Genomic DNA, 24,893 nt, shown 5'->3' with positions numbered 1-24,893 from the left:
CAGCATGGCCAGACTTTCCGCAATCCTTTCCTTGACAGTGTCAGCATCGGGCTCGTTCCCCGTTTCACGTCAACATCATGGGGCCCTATGAACGGTCACGTCATGACGAGCATAGAATCCTTCCTACTGCCGGTTAATTTACAGAAAACGGCTTTGGTAATGCCAGAACCGGCCCAACACAACTGCTTCTCACACCCCGAGACTCGGGTGACCTTCATCCCCTGAGCCAATGGACCTGCCGGACGGACCAAAAGCGGTCCCCGTCAGCGAATTTTCGATCCATGCGGCATCATGCAGGTCCAGCGGAGAAATAAGACAAAAAAATTCCTTTCCTTTGTACGCGGGATCGCGATCTCCGATTACATAGTCGGCGAGAGAACCAACGACGCAGTGACCCATGTGCTGCATAGATGAAGTGTCACCGGGTAGGGCACATCCGTTGGAGCTTGAAGGTGTCAAGGAGCGGTCATGGTCAGAGGGCTTAGGAAAGCTCACTATTCTGGCGTTGAAGATTAACCATATACGAACTACACCCTCACGGCACGTCGTGGAGCCGTCCGCTTTGTTCAACAGCAACACCGGGGCAATGCAACAAGCGGCTCATAATCACCACAGGTGCATGAGCAGCGGCCGATATGACGGCTGGTGCCTACATATATTGCTCTTTGAATGAGAGTTCAAGTATGAAGTGAGTACATACGAGCACCGTGATATGATCGAGGGAGAGTATGAAATGATGGTAAACCAGAGCGATAATGGTGCTCATCCGACATCCAGGTCAGGCGGACACCAGGTGAGCCTCCTCTTGCACTTTGTTTGCTTAAGGAGATGCCACATTCCTCAAATCTTGAGCCGTTCCTCTGAATAATTCAGCTCACTGCACGCTCGCTGGCATGGATAAGTCGTCACAACTCTCGGTGTCAACCCCGAAATAATGTTCGAGGCTGCACGTCGGGAACATTCAGCGTGGCTCCACTTTCGGTGTGACCCACACGTGCCGTGCCGTCGCGTCGCCGGCACCCGCGGAAGGGTGGGCAGGCTTAGCGTGCCGCTGCGGCCTGCCCCGTTGCGCAATGGGACGTTGAATGCCGTCCATTTCATTCATGCATACTGTGTTGGTGCTGCCATTGGGACGGAGGGCTAGGTTCCGACGACGGCCGCGATGCTGCTGCGCTTCAATCGACGCCATCGATATCTTCCGGCCGATGCTTTCGACGCGTCCCTTCCAGACCTCGGATTGGGAAATCGCCGTTGACGGAGCGCATGGCCATAAATCGAATGAAGTTGACGCTGCCACCGGGGTAGTTGCGCGCATTCATGCTTCCCACCCGGCTCACCGAACCAGACCAGCACAACTCCGTACCCTCGTCCGATACCAACTGGCTCCGAGCTGCAGCCTGCCATGTTTTCAATCATGCAAATGGCTACCGTCGGTGAGCCGCAGCACAGGGCAGCGGCGGGCAGTGCAGGCGAAGCAGGTCTGCGGCTGTCCGCTAGTGCCACCGCCTCAGACATGAGTGTGGTTGATCATTCGTCGAGGGGTGCTTGTGAACCTCCTTGGCTTGATCGTTGAGGTAAGCAGAGCATCCCTAGGGTTGTAAGTACAACTGCAAGTATTCATGAGCACGGATTACTGACGGAGCAACTGTACGTTGTTGTACATGTGCGCTACCAATACCAGAGAGCACGGCACAGAACGGAGTACCGAAATTGAAATGCTGACCGAGCTTCTCGCCCCGCTTGCCGCTCGTGAGAGAGCACACGAAACGCATGCAATGCAAGCATGCACAAGTGTAGGTGTACATATACTTGATATGCATACATGGCCGTTGCTGGCCTTTGGTGCTGACAGCAGCTCAAAAATTGCCGTCCATCCGCCGTTCCTCACTCGCGTCATCATCCCATCGTCACTCTCCCTCCCTCGTCGTTCTTCTGTCCGCACCACCGCCCTCTATTTGGCGCCACCTCTTGTGCTCATTCCCACTTTCGTCTCGCCGTCTCCACGCTCATCCTCTAAGGTGTCGACGTTCTCGTCGCCGGCGCGCCCGCCTCGTCCAACCACAGATGTCCTCGACGGCGCATTGAAGCGTGCTGCTCCCCGGCGTCGTCGCCACCCTGCGACGACGTAGAGCAGCTGTAGCCGAGTCACGATGACGCTTTGGTGTGGATTGTTCGTACGGCGTCTCCCGAAAACCTCGAAGCCGAGATTCAATATTCAAGGCTGACGAATCCCGGTATAGCGTTCGAGCCGCTCCCGCCGCGACAGGTCCAAAAGGCCAGCCATGCCCCGACGGGAACGCACGCTCTCCCTCTTTGGCAATTCGAATCCGCGCTCGATGCTTTTGCTGCGGCGTATGGTCGGGGCCACAGCCTTTGCAAAGCCCTCCGACGCGGCTTCATCATCGAGTGATGATTCAACCCACCGTTCGGGCAGTGGCCGTGACGTCAACGGCAAAGGCAACGACGGCAATTATAGCAGTAACGGCACCGGCACCGGCCACGGCAAAAACGACGGCCGAGAAAGGCCTGTAGACGTCATAGACGTCCACATGAGCACCGACATGCGCGAGACGCTGGAGCACATCTACAACGACCTTCGCCAACCAGATGCCCTCCTATCCAAACACGCATTTCGCGCCTTCCTTGAGCAGGTCCAAGGCGAGGCCGTCGCAGACCTTGACAGGGATGCTTACACCTGCGGCGAGTTTCTCTACGTGTGGATGAAGCATTATGGCACCGATGCCGTCGCGCCGCCGCAGCCAAAGGACCTCTCCAAGCCGCTCACAAACTACTTCATCAACAGCAGCCACAACACCTACCTCGACGGCCATCAGTGGACTTCCAAGAGCACGCCAGAAGCGTACAAGAGTGTTCGTGTTCATTTCAACCGCTCCTTAGTGGAGCGAATCTGGCTCGTAAGCTAACACGACCGCACTTCCCCAAGGTGCTCTCCCGAGGATGCCGCTGCATCGAAATCGACGTCTGGAACGGCGACGCCATTTCGGCACGAGGCCGGTCGAAATCGCCACTCGCCGACCACGGTCGCCCCTCTTCGGGCAGCTCGATACCGAACGCGGCACTGAACATGGTCGATACGGCAGAGGGAAGGCATGAAGCTTCGAGATCGCTCCTCGGCGACAAGCCTGGGGTCCAAGCTCGAAGCCCCAGCTCCCACAGCCGGGCTGTCGCCGACAACCATTCCCCTCGATCCAGCGTCCTCCTCTCGCAAGACACCCGCGAGTCCAACGACAGGCTCGACGTCACCCGCGGCGGAGCCCGCGCCCGGGCCAGGCAGCTGATGCCGCCCGGCGAACCCATCGTCACCCACGGCTGGACCCTGACGCTGCCCTGCGGCTTCCGAGAGGTCTGCGAGGCCATCAAGGAGTCGGCCTTTGTCGACAATCATCTCCCCATCATCATCAGTCTCGAGGTCCACGCCGACCTCGAGCAGCAGGAGGTCATGGTGAATATTATGAAGGAGGTTTGGCAGCACCTGCTCGTGAGCGAGCCCCACGAGGGATGCGATCCGCGATTCCGAGTTCCCACCCTCGATGCGCTGAAGAACAAGATCCTCATCAAGGTCAAGAGGGCTCCGGCGACGATGACGGCCGCCCGCACCATCGGTCATCAGGGTCCGGCGCCGAGCAATGACGACGATGACGGCTCCCCCTCGGATGACGAGGTCGCTTCGGTTGTTCCATCTCGCTCTCCGCGACTCGGAAAGTCATCATCAGCGCCGCCGACGCCAGTGCCGGGATCGCAGGAGAAGGGCGCCAAGGTCAAGGGCCGCCGCATCTGCGAGAGTCTAGAAATGTTGGCCGTATACACGCGCAGCGAGAGGTTCGAGAGCTTGCAGACGCCAGCGGCGAAGAAACCGACGCACATATTTTCCATCAGCGAGAACAAGATGGTGGAGCTGTGGCAGAAAAATGAGGACGAGGTGCTGATGCACAACAAGAGCTACTTCATGAGGGCCTTCCCGAACGTGCGCCGCATCGACAGCTCGAACCCAGACCCGAGCCAGTTCTGGCGCAAGGGCGTCCAGATGGTGGCCCTCAACTGGCAGAACCTCGACGAGGGCATGATGCTGAACGAGGGCATGTTCGCCGACGAGCGAGGTTGGGTCCTGAAGCCGGCGGGATACCGAAGCGCCGACAAGCAGGAGTCGGCCTCGACGAGAACGCTGGACCTTGCCATCACCATCTTTGCCGCCCACAACCTACCGACGGCGAGCGACGACGACGCGGAACGCGGCCGCAGCGGAAGCACGATTCGGCCCGTCGTCAAGGTTGAGCTGCACGTCGACAGGGCCGGAGCGGCCGACAAGGAGGGTGACGGTCCGTACAAGCAACGGACTGAAGCGAGAAAGTCCAACCATCCGTACTTTGGGCCGTCGGGGAAGACGCTGCTGTTCCGCAGCATTTCCAAGGTTGTCGGTGAGCTGGCATTTGTGAGGTGAGTCATCGTGGGCTTGTATCCCGCTGCCCTATCATCGTGATCCATCAAGCTTTCTACCGTGAATGACATCAGCTATCCACTCGACTCCGGCGCCCACGTCGCACTTTTCCGTTGGCTAACCTGGTTTCTTCTGCTCTGCCCTTTCGCAGGTTCAAGGTGGAAGACGAATCGCGGACAAGCATCGTCAGCTCGCCACTGCTCGCTTGGGCCTGCATTCGACTCGACCGCCTCCGTCCAGGCTACCGTTTCGTCCGCCTGCTGGATGCCAAGGGCATTGCTGTGCCGGGCGGGAAACTGCTCGTCAACATTTCCAAGACATTGCGATGAGGGGCCGTCGGGCATGCAGCTCGACATGCAGCAGCCGCAGCGAGAGCAACACCCCCTATTCTGCCCGCATGCTCCAAACCGTGCTGGAAGTTAAACAATGCAAGTTGAGACAGACACACGCTACGGTGCTGGACTTGGGGCTTCGGGAGCTGGGAATTGGGAATGGAGAAATTGGGAGTTGGGAATTGGGGTACATGGGGCATGCATGATACCAACATTGCCAGACGTGGGAAGCAGGCTTCCCGGTCCAAGCCCCCAATAAAGGGCGTCCAGATACTAGCATGGCGTTGGGGGCATTCTTTTCTCGAGGCGAGACCGAAAGAAATCGGGTGTAGTCATCTGTGCAACCGGAAGCAAGTTTTTGCTTCCAACGAATGAAGGCGAATTATCTCGCTCTCGCCGTACATTTTTGTTTCCGTCGGTGCAAGCGAGCCGCCTGGGCGGCACGGCGATCGGTGCAACCTTGGCCGCCGTCACCCATGAACACGGCTGACTGGCTGGGGTGAGCAAGTCTTGCGTCGTCTGTCGGATAGCATCGCTCCTTTTCCAGTTCCAGTTCCAGTTCGCGGTACAAGTCAACCCCGGGGTCGGCGCCCGCGCGGCTGACACATGGCTTCCCGGTCAAGTCAGTGCCCAGGCCCCTCCCCCGGTCGCGGTTACACCCTGGCCGTTCCGTTCCGTCCTTGACGTGGTGTTTCCCGTAAAGTGTGCGCCTCGTCGCTAGTGAGTTCGTAGTTAGACACGATTCCAAAATGGCACAGAGCCGGGGCCCAGAGCCAAATCTAAGACGCGGTGCGAAGACTATCAAAGTTGTTCATTCGCTAGCTCATGAAGGGATCAGGTCGCCGACTCGGCATCCTCCCGGGGTGCCCCAACAAACGCACAGCACATAGCCATATCGTTATTTCGATATTTCGGCGGCGCTTGGTACTTTTGACAAGGACGGGAATAGCGGGCAGGGCCCCCCTCCAACAGACGACGGGGGCCGTGAACCATCAAAACGCATCACTCACGCTGTCCCGCATGGGCACGATCCACCACGGCCGGGTCGGGTCGTCCATTGTCCGGGCCGTCTGCCGTCGTAGCCTCACCTGCAGCCATTCAGGCTATGCAACGCCGCTCGTCATCGGTGCCATCGATTCGCAAATGGCGGCGGCGATGACATGGACTAGACCGCATTACCAACGGGAGCTGTGAGTCGGCCATTTCCGAGTTTCCCAAATAGACCATGACCTCTCTTATTCGCTCGAGTGTCCGCTCGCACGTTGGAATCTGACGGCGTCGGGCGACGTGGACGGCCGTGTGAGACGATTCGTTCCCGGCTATTCGGATTGCCCGTGGGGAATGCCGGTCAGTCGACTGGCAGACGAGCCGTCGTTCGCAGTGTCCGTCCGTCCACGCAAGTGCATGTACATCGCCGCAGGGAACCGGCTAGGTAGAGTCATCATGCACCATACCCGTACCGTACACTCGGACCGCCTGTGTTTCTGCGCGTGCTGGCTGCAGAACGGTCGGGAAGTTTGAGACATCAGGTTTGTTGATCTGATACATTCTCCCGGACCAAACCCGTTTCGAGCCGCCTCACCATGATCCCTGTAGTTGCGAGGAAGCCTGTCGATGGCGGTAGTAATAGTGTAAGCACAGTACCGTACCGGAGTCCAGGTTGAATTGCTCGCTGTACAGAGTTGGTGAAGCAACGGGACAAGTCAGTTGAAAGTTGTTTGAGTAACACAGATGGCCATCGAATAGTGCAACCATTGGCCGCAGGGCGATGTGGGCCGGGGCGGGTTGAATTCTGACACATCAGCTTGCATGGACCTGTCAGCGCACAAGTGCGAGCCCAGTAGTTGTACAGCAAGTATACACACCAACAGGATAATGCGTCCTCGACTTCCGGCATCCATATATGTGGTACTCCGTGCTGTAATTCCAATTCCAGTCGAACTTTGAGCATGCTTCGATGAACTTGCCACCTGATCGGCGTACTCTGGTGTCAACAGATGCGTGCACGTATAAGCGGCACGCGAAGGATCTCGCGACGCGCTCCGTTCCGGGACAGGCCAGGCAGGTGGCATAGCAACGTTTGAGAACTCCCCGCCGCTGCCGACAGCATACCCTCGGCCTCGAACCTTGCAACGGCTCTCGACCGCGTCCGATCATCGGCCAGTCAGTGGAGGGTGGGATCTCTGCTACACAGAGAGCGTGGATGCATAAGTACGTAAGCTCGGGTACTTTGTTCTGATCCTGGCGTGCGTTGGCCCTGCAGATAGATCTTGATCCGGGATTGACCACTGAGGCTTGGCAATGAGACATTGCTTGTGTTGAGTAATCCCAACGTCTCACAGCATGCCCATCACATATCTGTGTGTACCAGCACGTGCACTCGTACGTTCCAAGTACCAGAGCATTCAGCTCGATGCGGAATCACAACAATGAGAGCAGCGGCCAGGGGTAGGCATTGAAATAGCAACATGGGCTTGCGTCGCGGGGAACGGCCAGACGAGTTTCGGTCTTGCTTGCTCTTGGAGACGCGTCTCGGGTCAGTATGGTCAGAGAATTCTGAGACCTGTCAAAGCCGTGCAGCGTGCGAGCACGAGTAGCCGTACCTCGTACTTGTTCCGTTCACTGTACTTGCACTCAGGTAGCTAGCTGTACGTGTAGTTGCAACTGTACAGCAACATACGCGAAGGTGTGCATGTATAAGTGGTATGTCGGAAGGGGTCCTCGCAGTCCGCGACTGGTGCCGATGAATGCCAAGCCAGGTACCCAGGATGCGTATGGCCACGTGGATGGTTCTTCAATTTGGAGGCCTTGGCAGCGACAAGGGGCCGCCCTCATTAGGCAATCAAGTATTCCGAATGGAGCAGTAGTTGGCGTGCACTTTCGAGCATCTAGCCGTTTGTGAGCATGCGGTGCGAACCATGGAGAGCACTTGAACCTGTAACACTCCGTACTCGTGATTGTAGAGGGGTGCGGATACTTGGCACGCCCATGTAAGTACTGTTCTTAGTATTCAAGTACTGTACTTCATGGCAGAGTCGGTGCTACAGTAAGTGATGATACATGGATGTGTGCGTTCTTGTAATACTTTGGTCTACAAGTGCGAGTAGGTGTACCTGTGTTCATTGCGGTCTTTGTTGTTGGCCCGGAAAAGCAGTAAGCGTGACCATCCATTTCCTGGTGCTCGCTACCCGTGGGTGTGGAAAGAATGGCGCCGAATCCAATGGGCAGATGGCCTGCGGCCGAGGGCCGAGGGCAACGACTGTTCGCCCTGCTGGAAGTTGGCCCTGGACGAGACAGGCTGTCATCGTTGCCGTGCGGTAAGGAGTTCGGCACATAGGGCGGGCAGGTCACTCGCATTCGCATGGTCTCGATGACGTTTTGCATCTCCCTTCGATCTCCGGCCGCCTTGGACGTGGTAATACAGCGCGGGTTGGCTTGTTTTGTTTGCACGTCAGCATCGTCAGTCGGGAGTAGACATTCTCGGTCAAGACATGGACCAGCAGCGCTCGTGAACGATGGATGCGTGATGCTTCCAGAACATCGCTCCACTGCCGAATATGGAGGGTGAAAGGTAGCCAGAAGGCAAGGTGTCGGCTGGCCCGGGCTGGGACATGTCATCAATGTTTCAAACCGCTGTACCGATAGTTTTGAAGGAAAGGCAACCCATCACGGCCCAAATTGGAGTGGCGTTCCCAGACCAGGCTCGTCAAGGTCAGGGTGACGCATGGTCGATGGTGGATCCTAGACCGGCATGGGTTTCCGGAGCAAGGTGCAATGCTGCCAATGTGCGACCTTGCACAGTACAAGTAAGTACGAGCCCGTACGGATAGGGAGTGAAAACAAGTCATCTCCATGCACACCTGCCGTCGGCGCTTGTACTCTGTAAGTGTACTTTGACACTGGTAGAGATTCCGTCTCGCAGAATGTGTACGTCGAGTCCGTGAGAAACCAGGGCCCAGGCCAGCGGAGCAAAGTTACCGATGGATGAGGTCGAAAGTTGATTTCTGTCGGGAGGGAGGTGGCGTTGTTTGAAATTGTACGAATCGTTGATGCTTTTTGCTCCGAGGAGAAGGCGCTTTGTCGACGGCATCATCGACAGGCTCGAGCCCATGCACGTTGGCGTACGAGTAAGTGCTCAGTGCAGAGGTGTCCAAGTGGCCAGCCGATCGAGAATTTGCTTCGAGAAATTGGTGAATAGCAAAAGGTGGCGGCAAAAGCAAGCATCCACAGAAGAGGCGAGAGGGGAAGGGGCGTCGATGCGTGATGGCAGGATAAGTGGGAAGCACTTGCATGTACTTGCTTGTGCTGTACAGTAAGCAAGTACCAGCATACTACTTGCAGCACTTGTACTTGCAAGTACTGTACACGCTGCATGCGCTTGTAATTACATGTACTGTAATTACTGTAATTACTGTACTTGCGCGTATGTACAGAACTTGCGCACGCACATGACGTGTACATGTACTTTGTAATGCACACCTGGTGGCACGATTTTCAGGCCGCGTACCTGAGCTCGGCAACGGGAAGAGTGCAGCGCGGCCTTTAGTCCGTACTTGCATGCTCAGTTTGGTACGGAGTACGGAGTAGATGACGCTGCGATGTCTCCGATCGGCGAGTGATACAAAAGTTGTCTGAATCGAAGGATGCGGTTCAGGAGTGGGCTGAGCTGTCTCATAACTCCGTACTTGCAAGTACTTGTACAAGTAAGCAGTACTGTACAGTCTGTACAGTACTGTTGTGGGGTGTGCTGTACTGCACCTACTTACCTGAGTACACCACAGGCGACGAATGATGCTACTAGGTACCTAGTAGTAATACTTACATTAATCACTACTCCGTACCACTCCGTACTCCGTAGTAAGATTCCATAGGTTCAAGCGCGTACTTGCAGCATTACATCCACAACTCCAAGTGCTTCGTGCGTTCAAGCACTTCGTACTCCATACTAGCCTTACTTGCACCATTGCACGTGCGCACGTGCATTATGAACTGGTATCTGCACGAGCAAGCATACTGTAGTAGTCATTGTGTATGCGAGTAATGGGTGCGCCCGCGGTACATTAAGGTCCGGTCAAGTAAGTACCATGAGTACTCCGTATCCGTAAGTACAAGGACTAAGTCCCTAGTACGTTGTTGTAGGTGTGCGGAGCAATACATGTAAGAACATTTGTGAGTACAGTAGGCGTATACCTGTACTGTGCTCCGTACTTGCAGGTAGGTCCAGCAAGATGCCGATGTTGCATCAAACTCCTGCGACAATGGAACTTGCCCATCTCGGCCAGGGGATGCTTTCTCCAGCTCCGGCCTGCCTCCACCGATATCCTGTTGGGGTCGGGACAGACTGACCGTCGTCTGCTCGCTCATCACACGTCTACGGAGTAAGCAAGTACAGTATTGCTCATCGCTTGTAGGCTTGCTCGTGGTCGTTGCGCAGCGTTGATGCGCCGCGTTCCTTGGGAGGTATTGCACGTACACATGCTCTAGATATTATGCCAACTGCGAGAAGCAGGCAGCGACATTCATGACCGCCCTTGTCCTTGCGGGGATTGCTCATCTCGGCCTCGTGTCCGTTGCTCCTGTTGCGTTGACGGGCGACAAGCAAGTGTCTGATGGCAGCGACAAGCGGCGCTCACGATAGCCGGATGGACCAGTACTATTGTCAAGGGTACAGCTGTAAGGTGTCGAGGAATGGCGAGGTACTTGATGCAAGTACCTGTGTACCGACCAAGTACTGGACAATGCATCCGGAGGAGGCTCAGAGCCCACCGTGACAAGCACTTGCATGCGCTCCGTAGATGGCAGTCCAATGGGAGTCTGGAGATGACCTGCGCTGTCTGTACTCCGTACTTGATGATTGCGTGTATCCGGAACGAGAAACTGGCGGCTTCAGCAGGTCGCCCGCGGCTCAGACCACCCGCGGCTCAGGTCAGATCAGCACGACGGCAAAGTGAAGCACGACGGCAAAGTGAAGCTCGACGAGCACCGGCATGCGCGGCAGAATCCACGGCAGGAAGCAGGCGAGCAGCCAGCCAGCCAGCCAGTGCATTTATTGGACGCCAAGCCAAGTACATGTATGGAGCACACTTGCCGTTGTTGTGCAATTAGTACTTGGGAGGCAATCGCCTTCTCGCACGCACAGTGGACCTGCACTACATCTCATCTTGATAGATGGGTCGCCGCGTGCGCCTTGGTAGCAATCTCGCGACCCATGAGCGAGACTGCAGGATCATCGTTTCGATGGGAATTTCCACCCAGTTGCCAGGCCCTTCCATGAGGCGCTTGTGGTGATAGTACAGCAGGACATGTACACGACAAAAGAGCTTGTCCTTGCCGGGACACCCACGTACTGTACATGTACTTGTAGGTGGACATGCTTGTACTTGCATCAACTAGCATTACAGTACTGCACCAAGTATGAGTACGGCACCGTACTGTTCTTGCACATGTAAGTAAGTGATGTTCCGTACGGTACAGTCCCGTGTCTGGTGTGAAACGCAAGTACGTAAGTGAGTACTTGGACGGAGTACGTACTTGCACTGTACATGCACAGTATGTGGTACGAGTGCTCCGAACATGTACAGAGTACTCCGTACAACCGTAATAATACTTGTACCATCGGCGAGTGCGCGACAATGAGCAAGAATGAACGACTTGGACGGAAGCGACGACCATTCACGGGCCAACCACATGGCTCCGACCAGCCCGGCCCCGCCCACAACCAGGGTTCCTCGGAAAGAGGGTGCTATTCATCCATCTAACATAACAAGTACTGACAGTACTTTGCGCCCGACGAGACCATTCTCTCGGTTGATGGTGGGGGGGGACGAGATGCCAAAGCTCGGCAGGCCGATGGTAGCGAGCGGAGTACTCCGTACCTAGTAGTCAATATGAACTTCATCTGTTCGAGCGGATCCCTTGCGGCGGACGCGGCCTTGCCCCGACGCGAGCTCATACCAGAAAGTGCGACGGAGGGGTCGGGCGTCAGGCGTCGCAGGCACGACCGGTTCATTGCCGCGCACCCACAGGATAGATGCTGATACGTGTGCCACAAAATGTGTACTTCCAAGTACATGTACAGTAGGTGTACGGAGTACTTGCTTGACCACGCAGGAGCATGCAGGTGTGCGGTACATGCCCCGAAGTACAGTACGCAATAATACATGTACAGTGCCGCTACGTAATTCCGTTCGGTACGACAAGCAATGATAGAGAGCACTTGCGCCTAAGTACTTACTGTACATGTACAGTACCTCCACGCATGCGTGCAGGTGCGGTACAGTGCAGCACTTACATGTACGTGCAATAAGTAATTGTACATACTTGGACGCACTCCGTCCACGCTGTCGCAATAATTACTCGCAAGTACAGTAGTAATTAGAAGGCGCGGGTGCGGAATAGTTGCCAATAAAACGGGCCTCGATACGAGCAAATTAATGCCCGTCAGTGCTCGTAGCCACAATTCCAGATACCTGGTGCGGCCCTGGCCCTTGCTTCCCTCGGCGATCATGGCGTTTGTCCCGACTTCCCAATCCGGATCTCAGTCACAGAGGCTGTCTGGACGATTCGACCCTCTGTGTGCGAAGCGGTACGTACAGTAATCCTCGTAAATGTACGGAGCACAGGTACTCGAGCAATACAGCACAGCACAGCACAGCACAGCACAGCACAGCACAGCACAGCCCATACTTGGAGTGTAGCAACGAGCACAGAAGTCGGCCCCTGCAACAGTCACGGCACGGAAGCCCTGGAGCAGTGCGCACCTGCATGTGCCGTACATGTGATGCGTGGACAACGACGAGCGAGCCTCTGTCGCTTCGTGAGAGGAAGTGCAAAAGTCTCGGTTGTCGCATGGCATGACCCTTTCACATTGGGTCAGGCACGGGCGAACGAACGGATGATGGAGGCATCGATCGACTACTTGCAACTATAAGCCTACTATACAGTACTAGCACTGGCATTGCACTACTATGTACCATACTCCTTAGTCGCATACTAAGCGAGCGGCCTTCCTTGCACCAAAGTAAATAGCGTGGGGCAATTGATGACCAAAGGACGACTGCTATGGAGTCTTACGATTTGCCATGTGTAGTTGTACTTGCGGCAATTGACCGCTGCAATACTGGGTACATCAGATACTGCACATACAGTCATTAGATGTGTGTTTGTTCTACTACTTCCGTCGACTACAGTACTTGTACACTTAATACAACTACGTGTGCTTAGGTACCTGGTACTCAAACACATGTAGGTACTCCGTACTTATTACTGTGCACATACATACAAAGCACACTCATACGGTGTACTGTTAATTCTGCGCAAGGGGTCAGGCCGGCCAAGGAATTTCACAACCCCCCCTCCCCCATCTTGTTTACTACTAGGTACTCAAGTACCCACCACCTACGGAGTGGTACCTACCACCCTTGGTATCTTCCCCTCAACTCCATGTCCTCCGCAATGTCAAGAAATTAGGCCTAGAATATTCAGTACAAGTAAATGTATGCCAGCGCAGCAGGTACCTCGTGCAAGGCCGTGCGAGGACATGCCCGGTACATGTACTCCGTACTTGCAAGTAACTACTTACTGTCCGTACTGCAAGTACTCGCTCCGTACTCCGTATTACTCCGTACTCCGTATTACTCCGTACTCCGTATTCCGTACTCTGTACACCTGGAAAGGTTGTTACTACCGCCAAGTAGGTGTACGGACATAGGTGTACGGACAGGGATGCCGACATCCGGGCCAGATGCGTCGATATTTCGACGAAGCCCGAGGGACTTGCATCCCTGTACCGCGTTGAGAAGAAGCGGGAACTGGAAAAAAGCAAGTGGCCCGACGGCGACGACAACGCCGTGCTTGCAACGATGCTGGCAGCCCATGGTAGGTAGCTGTGGTCGCCCACCCCAGCGCTGGCCTGACCGCCAACGACGTGCCCGGCATTTTCCGTCCACCCCTGGATAGCGCTGCATCCCTCGTCACCCAATGAGCTGAAGCAGATAACCCGGAACTTGCAGAGCTCCACAGACCTAATCGATGTCATGTCTAGCGATGGCCTAGGCCCGGGCCCCGGCCGGCTGTGGGCTTGAAGGACGAAGAGCCGAAGAATCCTGTCTCGATCAAAAATCAAGACAGCTTCAGCACGGGGCAGCCAAGTCTATAGTACATGTACGGAACGGCACGTACTGTACCGCACTGTGCTTGTGCAGCAGGTTCCGTGCAGTTGACCGATGTGTACTTGCTTGTCGGAAGAACTGTACTGTACATGTACGCCTACGGGGTCCATGTACTTACATCTGCAGCGCACATAGGTGTGCACGTACTCCAGTATTACTGCACGCAGATACTTGGGTACTAGACTCACACGACATCACAGGCGGGCGGTCTGCTGCAGACACACGTACGGTAACTACTAGGTACTGTAATTCGGCCGGCTCTGTGCACAACTTGACCTGCGAATGGGAAACCGTCCCCAACGCGCGCGCGCGTTGCATACTTACGCCGACCAGCGGGTTCAAGGGAGAATACGCCGTACTGCCGTATTTCGCTGCATTGCTCGTACTTGCCTTCATTTCTTATCCGTAAAGCCTGCAACCACAATTAATACATGCAAGTGTACAGTACAAGTACACCCTACTGAGCAGCAGGTACTCCGTACTTGCTTGTACATGGCAAGTATGCAAAAGTACTCCGAGCAGGACTGCACTTGGTACTTGCAAGTACGTACTTACATTACACAAACGGGAGTGGGTGGGCCATCAGTCCAGCTCCTCGTCGCGGCTCGTAGACGCCGTCGCAGCGGCAACTGCGACAGCAAGCAGCAGCAAGAAAATTTCGCCCGTCCTTGAAAATACCCTTTCCGGACATCGAGTTGGATAGTAGCTGTACTTACATGCAAGTACGTACTTACTTACTTGGTAAGTACAAGCAAGTACTCCCATCCCATCCTCCGCCCCTGCCCCAGGGACTCCCCAGGTTCACGCCTCGCCTCGCCTCGACCTCCAGCCGATGAGGCCTCCCTCCCTCCTCGACCCCCCCCCTCTCCCCTCCTCTCCTCCCACTCCCACTCCCACTCCTACTTTCTCCCTCTCCCACTCCCACTCCCACTCCCACTTGTGTCTCTCGCTCGCAAGGGCGGACGCCACCAGCCTGCTGAACGGGCACCTGCCACGAGTATACGGCAGTAATACTAGTAGGATTAGTACTAGGTAAGTATCTAGTAGTATCCAGTAGTACGGAGTACCCGTACCGCACCCGACATCGCGTAGTCGTACAGTGCTCTGGTGTACTGTAAGTAGTTGTAAGTAGTTGTAAGTAAGTACTTGGTACCCTCGCATTTGCGTGTGCCGGTACGTGTACATGTGGTGCAGCGCGGGCTCTACAGCACTGTGCTGTGCTGTGCTTATGGAGTAATTAATACTTGCCGTATTGTACCACCTACTTAGGTGTACTTGCATGTACTTCGCACTGCTGCTCCTGTACGGTGCCTAGCAGTACTGTGCGAGCACACTGTCCTTGTCGGACACCCACTGTTGGCACTGTACTCCTAGCAATCATGTACTTGCACCTGCACTTCCGTGCTTCCTTCCGCCGCCCCGTCCCACCCCCCTTCCGTCTCCGTCTTGCCAATGGCTGGATGAATCGGCAGGCAGCCACCCCGTCAGGTACCGTCCGTACATTGCTGTACTCCGTACTCTATGCGTTTTCCACAGTCTCAACGCCGATATGACATGTCTAGTCATGCCCTACTCACTCTTCCGAGACGCCGTCGGCCGCCAACCCACCGATCACGTCCAGATGCCACCGCCTGTTCGTTTCCGCCATTAGTTCCTCCTCCTCCCTGTCCTGTGCTTGGTCCAGGTACCAGAGTCTTGGTATCGCCCATTCCCGCACCTGCACTCCGATCTCTGTCGGCCGATGACTTTTGGTCGACTCGTCCATAATGCCAAACACCCCCTTGTCTCGTCCTCGATCCTCTCTTTGACTTTTCGACCAACCGGTCCCAAAACCATAAATATCAACCGTCCCCACACGCATCCTGGCATCAGCTCTCGTCCGATCCATTGTCATTTTTAACTTGCTCTTGGCTTCCGTACCTCTGTCTACTAGGCATACTCGTGCATGCGCCTTCAGCTCGCTGTGCAAGTACAAGTCCAGTGTACGTACCGGCCGCCTTGGTATTGCCTGCTTGCTTGCTGCTTGCTGGCCTGCTTGCTTTGCTTGCTTGTTCGTCACACCCGAGCAGAGCACTTTCCTCGTACTCTCGCCGGTGCTTCCGTCGGTACGCTCCCCCCCCCCCCCCCCAAACGACACCCGATACGACTGGAGCTCGTCTCGCATATTCACTGCTCGACAATCCAGATGCGCCATCATTCACGGCCCTTCGATTCGTGAAAGTCGTTGACGCTGCTTCGCTACCGTGCGTCATCACCACCACCAACCCCGGCTATATATCGTCTCAACATTGTCCTTCTCCGTGTCGTTTCTTCTTCCTCGCATCTCTCACAAATCAAGCAACCACTGCGAAGCTCCGCCAAGTCGTTTCCTGACGACCTCTCCAGAGATTCTACGCAACTCTCTCGCTCGTGTCCATGATTTCGACCAACTGGGAGCCGGCAATGGCCTTTGTCTCTTCGAAGACGGAAGCCATGGTGCGGAGGGTAGCAAAGGTTTGCGCGGCCACCCGACCACCGGAAATGCCCAAGCGCACGCAGACTAACAAGAGCAAATGCAGATTCCCGGCATCAGGTGCCCCAAGTGCTTCGCCAAGGGCATCGAGGTCTGGGTCATTCCCGGCAAGAGTTGCCGCGAGTGCGGCACGCCGTGCGGCTAGGCAAACTGCCCTCGACGGGCGCCTGCGCTGTTCCGGGCCGACTCGGGAGGAACGGCCCTCGCAACTGTTCGACGAGACACTTTGACAACATGGTTGACTCGCCGCTTGGTCCAGAGCCCAGCGGCAGCATCCTCCCCTCCTTACCCTCCACTGCTTCCTGCGTGCGCCCCGCGGATGGTTTTTTACCGGGCTCGAAGCCAGCTCCGGCTCGATGTATTTTGGCATGAAGCGACTTAGACTGAATTATCATGAAACGCAGGTTTACCTGTGAACCTCTCGATCAGGCCAGCATCCCCCTTGACTTGACTTGACTTTTTGAGCCCGTACCTTGCCGGCGGTGGCGGGCTCGGCCTCGAGTTGGACCGGCTGCCGTTGTCGAGGCCGGCCAGACGACGGCGTCGCCAGTCTTGTCGAGCATGCTTGCCAGTGCCACCATCAGTGTATGCCGTAGCCGTGGGTCGAGCGAAATGTCCATGACGATGCGAGGCGCCGCCGGCGTTCGGCTCACGCATTCGCCACGACTTGCTGCATGGCATGACGATGCGATAATGCCTCGGCAGACGCGTTTCCATCAGCCTGCAGCACATCCACGAACCCTGCCCTTGGCGGCAGTTCTCCATAAGCAGTCCCGGATGCCGTTCTACTGGCATTGCTGCTCCTGCTGCATGCCTACATGCGGCACGGGACATCGCGCATTCATTCGCCGACCGACGGTGCCAGAAACAAGTCGAGGCGAAGACGGTCTAGGCCGAGGTGTAAATGTGAATGCTTGCTCGACGAAGCCTTGGAGGTGCACGGAGTACTACTCCGTACCGCTGGACAATGGTAGGTATTCAAGGGAAGCCAGCCATGCCGGGTGGGGTCTCGAACCAGCCACGGGTAGCCAAGAGATGGGCATGCTATACCGGTGGTAATAACTTCAAAGTCTAGCCGCTGAGGAGAAGCTGTTCTAGACGCCTTAGAATCCTACTGAGAGACATTAGATCTCGCAAGACGGGCTTGCCACAGCTTTCCGCAAAGGGCCACAATCTAGATTCGGTTTGTGGCGGCAGGAAGTTGCCGTCATTGGCTGGCCTTGCCTGGCATTGGCCGAGTTGACGCAGCCGACGTGTGTAGGCTTCTCCGGTTGGAGCTGAGACCGCAACCGCCAGGTATTGGACAGCTGAAGTCGAGGCTTGGTCGACAACGAACTAGTTGACTGAGAAAGCCAACCCTCTCTGGCCCTTACCGTCCCTCAACCGTCATGACCGAAGGCGAGTAGGGACCTCGAAGCGCCTTTGTCGACCGTGCGAACGAATTGATCCAGCCGCGACTGGGGTGTCTCGTCAGTCAATCCTCGTCGTCTCGTCTAAATACGAGAAGCCGGCATCATGCTCACGAGACGGCTCCGGTCCCAAACGGGAAGTACGGCGGCCTTCATCACCGGCTCGTGCTTCAAAACGAAAGCTGTCGCCGCCCTGGGGTGCACGCCAACAAGTTGCGTTGCCAGTGCATGGGCAAGGATGGGGATCCCATGATGGGTTGAACTTCGGCCTGTACATCACTGTTCCGGCCGAAGAGGGCCTCGTATTTTGTGTCCGTCCATGGGAGCATCGATTTCGCATCTGAGATGAGCGTTAATTACGAAAAGGTCGCATCGAGGGTGATCGAGCTGAGCAAGGATTCTCGCTGCTGTGTTTTGCACGCACTGAGGAGCGTGACTTGGCGCCTGCAGGTAGGTACAGGTACTTGCTCGTACACGGCATGCAGCCAACAGGACGAGCACGGCCAACCAGAAGGTAATTATGCAGCTGCCCGCTCCAGAGTCTGATGGCCCTTGCCCAGCAGACCCTAGTCACGGATGGCGAAGTAATAAGCCACAAAGTTTTTTGAGTTGTTGGAAATCCGATTCTACATCTGATGTCGAATTTCGGACATGGGGGATCTGATGTGTCATGTCTCTCGCCAACAAATGCCAAAAAGAAAGGAAAAAAGAAACAGGAGTCTGTATGCAGTCAACAGGTCGTGGTGCGTGGCGTGTTGGATTCCTTCAGACGATGCGCACATGTGCCGTATAGAATCGGTGAGTTGGCAGGTTGGCCAACTAGAAGTTTTGTGCCGCTGCCGTCGACGATTAACCGATGGGAGCCGATGGTGCTTCGTTTGGGTGGGGAGGATTGCTGACTGGGACCGAGTACTTCGTACTGTAAGTACGAGGTCATTGGTGCGAGTGTATAACGCCGTGCAGACGTGTCAGCAGTTCGAGTGCCGTTTCTCGTTCTCGTAGGTCATATACTGTACATGCGCGGGCCGCGTGGCGGCGAGAGCAGCATGTTGCCGACAGACAAAGCGCTGCGTGCACGTGGTGTGGTTCGAGGTGGTCTGCTTGCAGTATCTAGATCCCTCTGTCAGTGGGATATTCGAAACGATGTGATGTGTGGCATATGAGCACTCGTACGTAGCAAGTACAGTACTTTGTTGTTATGCACTTGTACGAGAAGTACGAGAAAGTTACCGTACTTGCATGCACAAGCATGGTAGGATCTGTCGTTTGTGCGACTGCCGAGTTGCGTCGGTCTTAGGCTGCTGGGGCGGTCCTTGCTGGTGCTTGGCGGGTCGACCCGCTGTTTCCATCGTCCATCTGACGACTTGCCGTCAACCTATTCCCTAAGTACTTCTGGGAGGGGGTATTCGTGACCAGGGAGGCATCGATTCCACGATGACCTGTCCCTGAGAGCATAGGCCTAGCGCCTCTCGGTGCCCACCCACTCCATTCGTGCTTTGAAGAATCGTGGGGCTGCAACGATGCCGGAGGGACCTATGCCCGATATGCGCAAGTACAAGTATTACGGAACTTGTACCAACGCCGTGCTACTAGTGCAGGCATTGATTCATTCTTGTGCACGTCGATGGATCGATGGGATGAACCTGCGAACCGGTGGCGAAGAAATTTGTCTCATCGTCGATTCGGTCTTTCGACGGACGGGCTTGGTGTTCCATGACGCCTGTGTGCGATGGGCGTGTTGTGCTCAAGGCACACTTCGTGACGTGAAGGACGCTGATACGAAGTGGTCGTCTTGGGCCGATACGCCGGGGCAGGGTTAACGGGCTCGTGGCGAAGCAGGCATCTCGCGATAGTTGAAGTCTGGAGTCAGTCTGTCCGAAAAGCCGAGTCCATGAGGCTCGGCTGGTGTTGGCACTTTTTCGCCTGCCTGACGCGTCATCTCGATTCCCAGGTCGGTTCCTGCCTCATGCGTAGCCGCTCACGTGCTTTTCTGAAGAGACAGGCGACACGTAGATAGGTACCTGTCGTGTTGATTTTCAGGTGTGCCTCTGCCTCTTGACGACGTTTCTAGCCAGTACACGCCGTTGCCGCCCGCTGCACATTGAACAGTCAGGCAATAGCCAGCGAAGAATAGATGTCATATCCCAGCATTTACCCGCACTCTGTAGGCGTCAATGGAAATGCAGATGCCCAAGCTTACGAGAATGTACGGTGGCTCGGCTAGAGATGGCGAATCAGTTTCGGTCATGGACGGCAGCCAATTCTTGACTGTCCCGTACGACTGGGCGAACTAGACAGCTTGGTCGAGCCGTTTGAGTCTGCAAAAGAGCAATTGAGTACAGTACAGGTATGCCGTGCTCCCAAGCTCTACATTTAAACCGTGGAAATGTATGGAGTGACGTCATGTAGTGTCTGTTCTTGTCCCATCTGACATGCTTGGGCCGTGCTGACTGACGGCTGCCGCCTTCCATCCCTCCCTCACTCTCGGGCGGCTCCCTGGCTCCTCTCTCTCGATTCTTGGATGCCATCGACGAAAATCGCCACCACGTCCAACCGTTTCATCACGGACCAACACCATGGCCTGGAAAGACAAGCTCAGGCGCATCAAGGATGAGCTGGGGGGCATTGTCGGCGACAAGGAACAGTCCCCCAGCCAAGCCCCGCCTCCGGTTCCTCCGCACCCTCCCAACCAACCTGCCGTCGCCTCTGTCTACTGGCAACCTCGTTTCCAACCGGACGTGGCCATCCATATCGATTGGGATCCAAAGCTCGGCAATGGCCCCGACGGCTGGGGAAACCAAGAGTTGCAGCACTACACGGCCGCTCCAGAAAATGTCTTCCAGCAAGTTCGCCCCTTCACCGCTCCTCCGTCGCGAGGGTGCTTCGATCATGGCTGGCGAGGCGACTAAGATGTTCTTTGCCTGCGACAGCACCGCCGAGGGAAGTCTCGTCATCCGTGCCGTCGCAAACAAGGATGCCCCCTCCGCCGATCGGCGCTACACGTCGGCCCGTCTCGTTAGCAGGCAGACGCTCGCCCGCGACCGTGGCGTCCTCTCGGCCGTCATCCTCTCCCCCTGCGCCGACGGCATCTGGCCCGCCTTCTGGCTCCTCCCGCAGGAGCCGTTCGCCTGGCCGACCGACGGTGAGATCGACATAGCAGAGACGTGGAACGGCGACTGCGAGAACCACTCTTGCCTGCACTGGGGCCAGCACCACGAGCCCCAGAAGCACCGCGTGCGTGGCACCCGCATTCGCGACATGCACGCCCGTCCCGTGCGCTACGACTTTGCATGGGACCAGCCTGGGGGGCAACCAGGCCAGGGCAGGCTGCTGTGGTACATCGACGGCCGGCCCGTCATGAAGGCGGCGGTTCCCGAAGGCACCCGTCCGCTGCGGGAGATGACCATCCTGCTCAACGTGGCCATGGGCGGCAACGTGTGCGCCGGCAAGAAGCCGAAGAATGGGTGCTACGACATGGTCGTCTACTCCCTCGGCCTGTTCGATGAGTTGGACGCCGGCGGCTGGAGCCGGTTCGAGCGCGACTGGGAGTGCGGGAGCACGCCTCACGGGAGCACGTATTAGCAGAGTCAGAGCCGGGACGGTGCGGTGAAAGAACGAGCAAAGGAGAGGGATACTGGCAACATGAAACTAGGGCGCTAGATAGGCACTTTGTCCGGCAACTACGATCGCCGCCTGGGTAACGGTCGGCTTCCTGCTTGGCTAAACCATCCTCTGCCTGCCGAACTCGCGGCCGACCACTTTCCGTGCACAAACTCAGCCGCGCATGGAAAGTTTCAAGACTAGCACAGCTCTTACTCGAACCCTCGCTTCTCAGGCCTCAAACACCACACACTTCTCCCCAGGCACATTCATCGCTTGCAAGGACGGCAGCATCGGCACGATCCGCTTATTTGATCCAAGGTCTCTACCCAACATGACGAACGATTATAATCCGGACAGTTGGTGCCCCTGTCGATTCTACTCTTCCCCGGCCTGTTGGCTGACGAGGCTGTGGTGGAAGCTGGCAGTATGCCCGTGGGGGCGCCGGACATGCTCGACGGAGACCTCGTCTTCCAGCGCGCGACGGCGTTGCAGATCACCAAGCACTTGGAGAACAGCAGCCAAATGTGGGCAGCCCCTCTCCCCAAGGGCATCTACATAGGCCTACAGCGGCAGTTGGCGGAGGCGGAAGCCAGCAAGGCCAACGCGGCGTACTGGGTCCTGTTCCACAAGGACGATGCCGAGACGGTCATCGCGAGCTGCACTACATACATGCGTCAGGCGCTCATCAACGAGGGGCACGGCATGATGGCGGTTCAAGCCGCCGTCGTGACCGACATCGTGACGCTTCCCGAGTATCGGATGCTGGGCATGGCGACGCAGCTGCTCAAGAAGGTTCAGCAGAGGCTCGACGAGTGCCCGACGCGGGTCGAATTCAGCATCGTCTGGAGCGACCTGCGGCCCGAGTTCTTCGACAGGCTTGGCTGGAAGCAGCAGGCGGCGACACAGCTTCGCATCGTCCTCGGCAAGGCAGCCGTCGTCGAGGTGCCGGCGGAGACGAAGGAGTTGTCGTACTCGAACGTCGACGACTTCGCCTTGTGTTCCCGTGAGAGCCTCAACGCGGCCAAACTCCGGCTGTCGGCGATGCGGGCGAAGGGCAAGACGTGGGCGCAGCTGCTGCCGACGCAGAATCTCATGCGCTGGCACGCCATGCGCGGCCTTTTAACCCAATCGGCGCTGTCCAAGGGGGCCGATGAAGGGCGGAAACGTCACGGCGCTTCGTTTGCGAACGCAGAGATCAGGGACAACGTGTGCTGGGCGTGGTGGGTGCCCGACTTTCGAGCCCGAAAGCTATTCGTCGGCCGCATCTTCACGACGCGCCTCCACAACATGCAGAGGGAGATCAAAAGCTTGCTTCACGTCGCCGCCGGTGAGGCACTCTCAATGGCTCTTCGTGAGGTCGTTGTTTGGGAGCCGACCGAGCAGGTCATCGGTGCTGCCATGCAGCTTGCTGATGAGATCGGCAAGCACGTCCGGAGCGTCGTCGAAGAGCGCTCCGACATGATTCCTTGCCTTCGCTGGCACGGCGGCGAAGAAAGGCAAGGCGGCCTCGTGGACGGCCAGTTTTACGGCTGGTCGTAGCTCGGGCCACGTTTCTCAAGCGCTCACGACGGGCGAGGACAACGTGGTGCTCCACCGAGGAGCGAGAAATCAGTTGCAAATACGCCCAAGCATGTCCTGAACGGACGGTCGGTCGGGTGAGAGCAGCTATAGGCCCTCTTTATGCTCGACTGACACTGGAGGATGGAGAAACCGCCGCAGATGGCCTGGGATTCATTAGCTGGCAGCCATTTTATCACCGACAACTGATGACGATGCAGAGGCAGACGGGGATTCACATGCGTACGGCATTCTGTGCTTGTGGATGGGACGTAGGATCATACTGGCTTGACAGGGGAGAGATGCTACAAGTATGTGGTATTTGATGCTAAAATAATGAATTACCTAGCCTGGTGTTCAGGTCGCCGGTGATTCGCGAAGGATGGCCGTCAAGATGGCCCGTCAGTAAGGTACCCGTGACATCATAAGCGGACCACAACCCCGCCCCCACCCACCGCATCGAACCGTATCCAAGAACTCATGCTCTGGAAGCTTCCCGTACTACCACAACCTCGCACTCTTCTCTCTCACCACCACTCCACCTCGTCGCCTACGAGCCACATTAGGACTCGCCATCGTCTCAACCTCCATTTTCCTTCTGCTCAACACCCGGCGCCCGCCATGTCGACGATGCCCGCCTCCCACGGCCACAACGAGGCCTGCTGCAACATCCCGCCCGTCGTGCACAAGGGCTACAAGCCCAAAGGTGCCTATGAAGAGCTCGGCGGCTACAAGACGTGTATGTACCGAAGGCTTCCCCGTGCCCATCAACTCCCATACCTCGGTGCGACGTGTTGACGGCCGACGGCGGATGTCTCCAGACGTCACGGGCCCTGCCGACGCCACCAAGGCGATTGTAATCATCTTCGACATCTTCGGCTACTTTGACCAGACGCTCCAGGGGGCAGACATCCTTGCCCTTGGCGACAACGACCGCAAGTACAAGGTCTTCATTCCCGACTGGTTCAAGGGAAAGCCGTGTCCCATTGAGTGGTATGATATGATCTCCCCTTCGATCGACCATGACGGACGGTGGAAGCTTGAGTTCTCGCTAATGGCCGACCAAGGTACCCGCCCAACTCGGAGGAGAAGAAGAAGAACCTCGGCAAGTTCTTCGAGACGTTTCCCCCGTCGACGATCGCCGGCTACGTTCCCGATTATGTGCAGGCGATGAAGGCCGAGAATCCATCCGTCAAGGCCTGCGGCATCGTTGGTGTGCGTCGTTCCCCCTAGCCTGCCGGCAATGGCCCCGACGGTGTGCTGACGGATCGAGGTAGATGTGCTGGGGCGGCAAGGTTGTCGCCCTCTCCGTCAAGGCGCCCTCCAACCCTTTCTCCGCCGCCGCCATGGTTCACCCGGCCATGGTCGACGCCGCCGACGCGGACGGCATTAGCACTCCCCTCGCGCTGCTTGCGTCCAAAGAGGAGCCCGTGGACGAGGTCCAGAAGTTCAAGGATGCTCTCGCCGGGCCCAAGCACGTTGAGATATTCAAGGACCAAATCCACGGCTGGATGGCGGCCCGGTCCGACCTGAGCGATGCGCATGTCCGCGACGAGTACATGCGCGGCTACAAGACGCTACTGGCATTTTTCGCCAAACACCTGTAAGCCGAGCAAACGCATGGTGACACCCTCCAACAGTGGCGAAAAGCATCAACATGTATGATGGGATGAAAACAACGGCGAGTGGCCATTTGGCATTCATTCACCAGGCCCCCGACACGTTCGTCGGCGTAGTCATGCGAATGGTAGACAGAATGACCGTGTTGTCGTCGAATGAGAGTAATCAGGTACATATGGCGCTTGCTCATGCTGGAATCCAATCGTCGTCAACTCGGGCCATCGTGCAGCACTC

General features: G+C 56.6%; 5 protein-coding genes across 5 annotated transcripts; 4 read left to right on the top strand and 1 right to left on the bottom strand.

The window, feature by feature from the left end:
* Window positions 1–2,282: 2,282 nt before the first annotated feature.
* Window positions 2,283–4,785, top strand: DCS_02166 (uncharacterized protein; the record flags this gene model as incomplete). The annotated part of the gene is made up of 3 exons (XM_040799495.1): window positions 2,283–2,870; window positions 2,945–4,455; window positions 4,608–4,785. 3 exons carry the CDS (start codon window positions 2,283–2,285, stop codon window positions 4,783–4,785), a joined length of 2,277 nt encoding a protein of 758 aa, XP_040660378.1.
* An 11,563-nt stretch (window positions 4,786–16,348) lies between these two features.
* Window positions 16,349–17,151, bottom strand: DCS_02165 (uncharacterized protein; the record flags this gene model as incomplete). The annotated part of the gene is made up of 2 exons (XM_040799494.1): window positions 16,349–16,497; window positions 16,881–17,151. The coding sequence occupies 2 exons, from the start codon at window positions 17,149–17,151 to the stop codon at window positions 16,349–16,351; spliced, it is 420 nt and encodes a 139-aa protein (XP_040660377.1).
* A 3,304-nt stretch (window positions 17,152–20,455) lies between these two features.
* Window positions 20,456–21,461, top strand: DCS_02164 (uncharacterized protein; the record flags this gene model as incomplete). The annotated part of the gene is made up of 2 exons (XM_040799493.1): window positions 20,456–20,725; window positions 20,781–21,461. 2 exons carry the CDS (start codon window positions 20,456–20,458, stop codon window positions 21,459–21,461), a joined length of 951 nt encoding a protein of 316 aa, XP_040660376.1.
* A 468-nt stretch (window positions 21,462–21,929) lies between these two features.
* On the top strand, window positions 21,930–23,021 carry DCS_02163 (uncharacterized protein; the record flags this gene model as incomplete). Its single annotated transcript, XM_040799492.1, has 1 exon — window positions 21,930–23,021. One exon carries the CDS (start codon window positions 21,930–21,932, stop codon window positions 23,019–23,021), a length of 1,092 nt encoding a protein of 363 aa, XP_040660375.1.
* Window positions 23,022–23,660: 639 nt separating this feature from the next.
* On the top strand, window positions 23,661–24,646 carry DCS_02162 (c30d10.14-like protein; the record flags this gene model as incomplete). Its single annotated transcript, XM_040799491.1, has 4 exons — window positions 23,661–23,778; window positions 23,861–24,032; window positions 24,107–24,254; window positions 24,317–24,646. The coding sequence occupies 4 exons, from the start codon at window positions 23,661–23,663 to the stop codon at window positions 24,644–24,646; spliced, it is 768 nt and encodes a 255-aa protein (XP_040660374.1).
* Between the last annotated feature and the right edge of the window lie 247 nt (window positions 24,647–24,893).

The sequence above is a fragment of the Drechmeria coniospora genome, chromosome 01 (genome assembly GCF_001625195.1).
Source record: "Drechmeria coniospora strain ARSEF 6962 chromosome 01, whole genome shotgun sequence".
NCBI lineage: Eukaryota > Fungi > Ascomycota > Sordariomycetes > Hypocreales > Ophiocordycipitaceae > Drechmeria > Drechmeria coniospora.
Note: the sequence above shows the minus strand (reverse complement) of the source record. Positions and strands in the feature narration are given on the sequence as shown.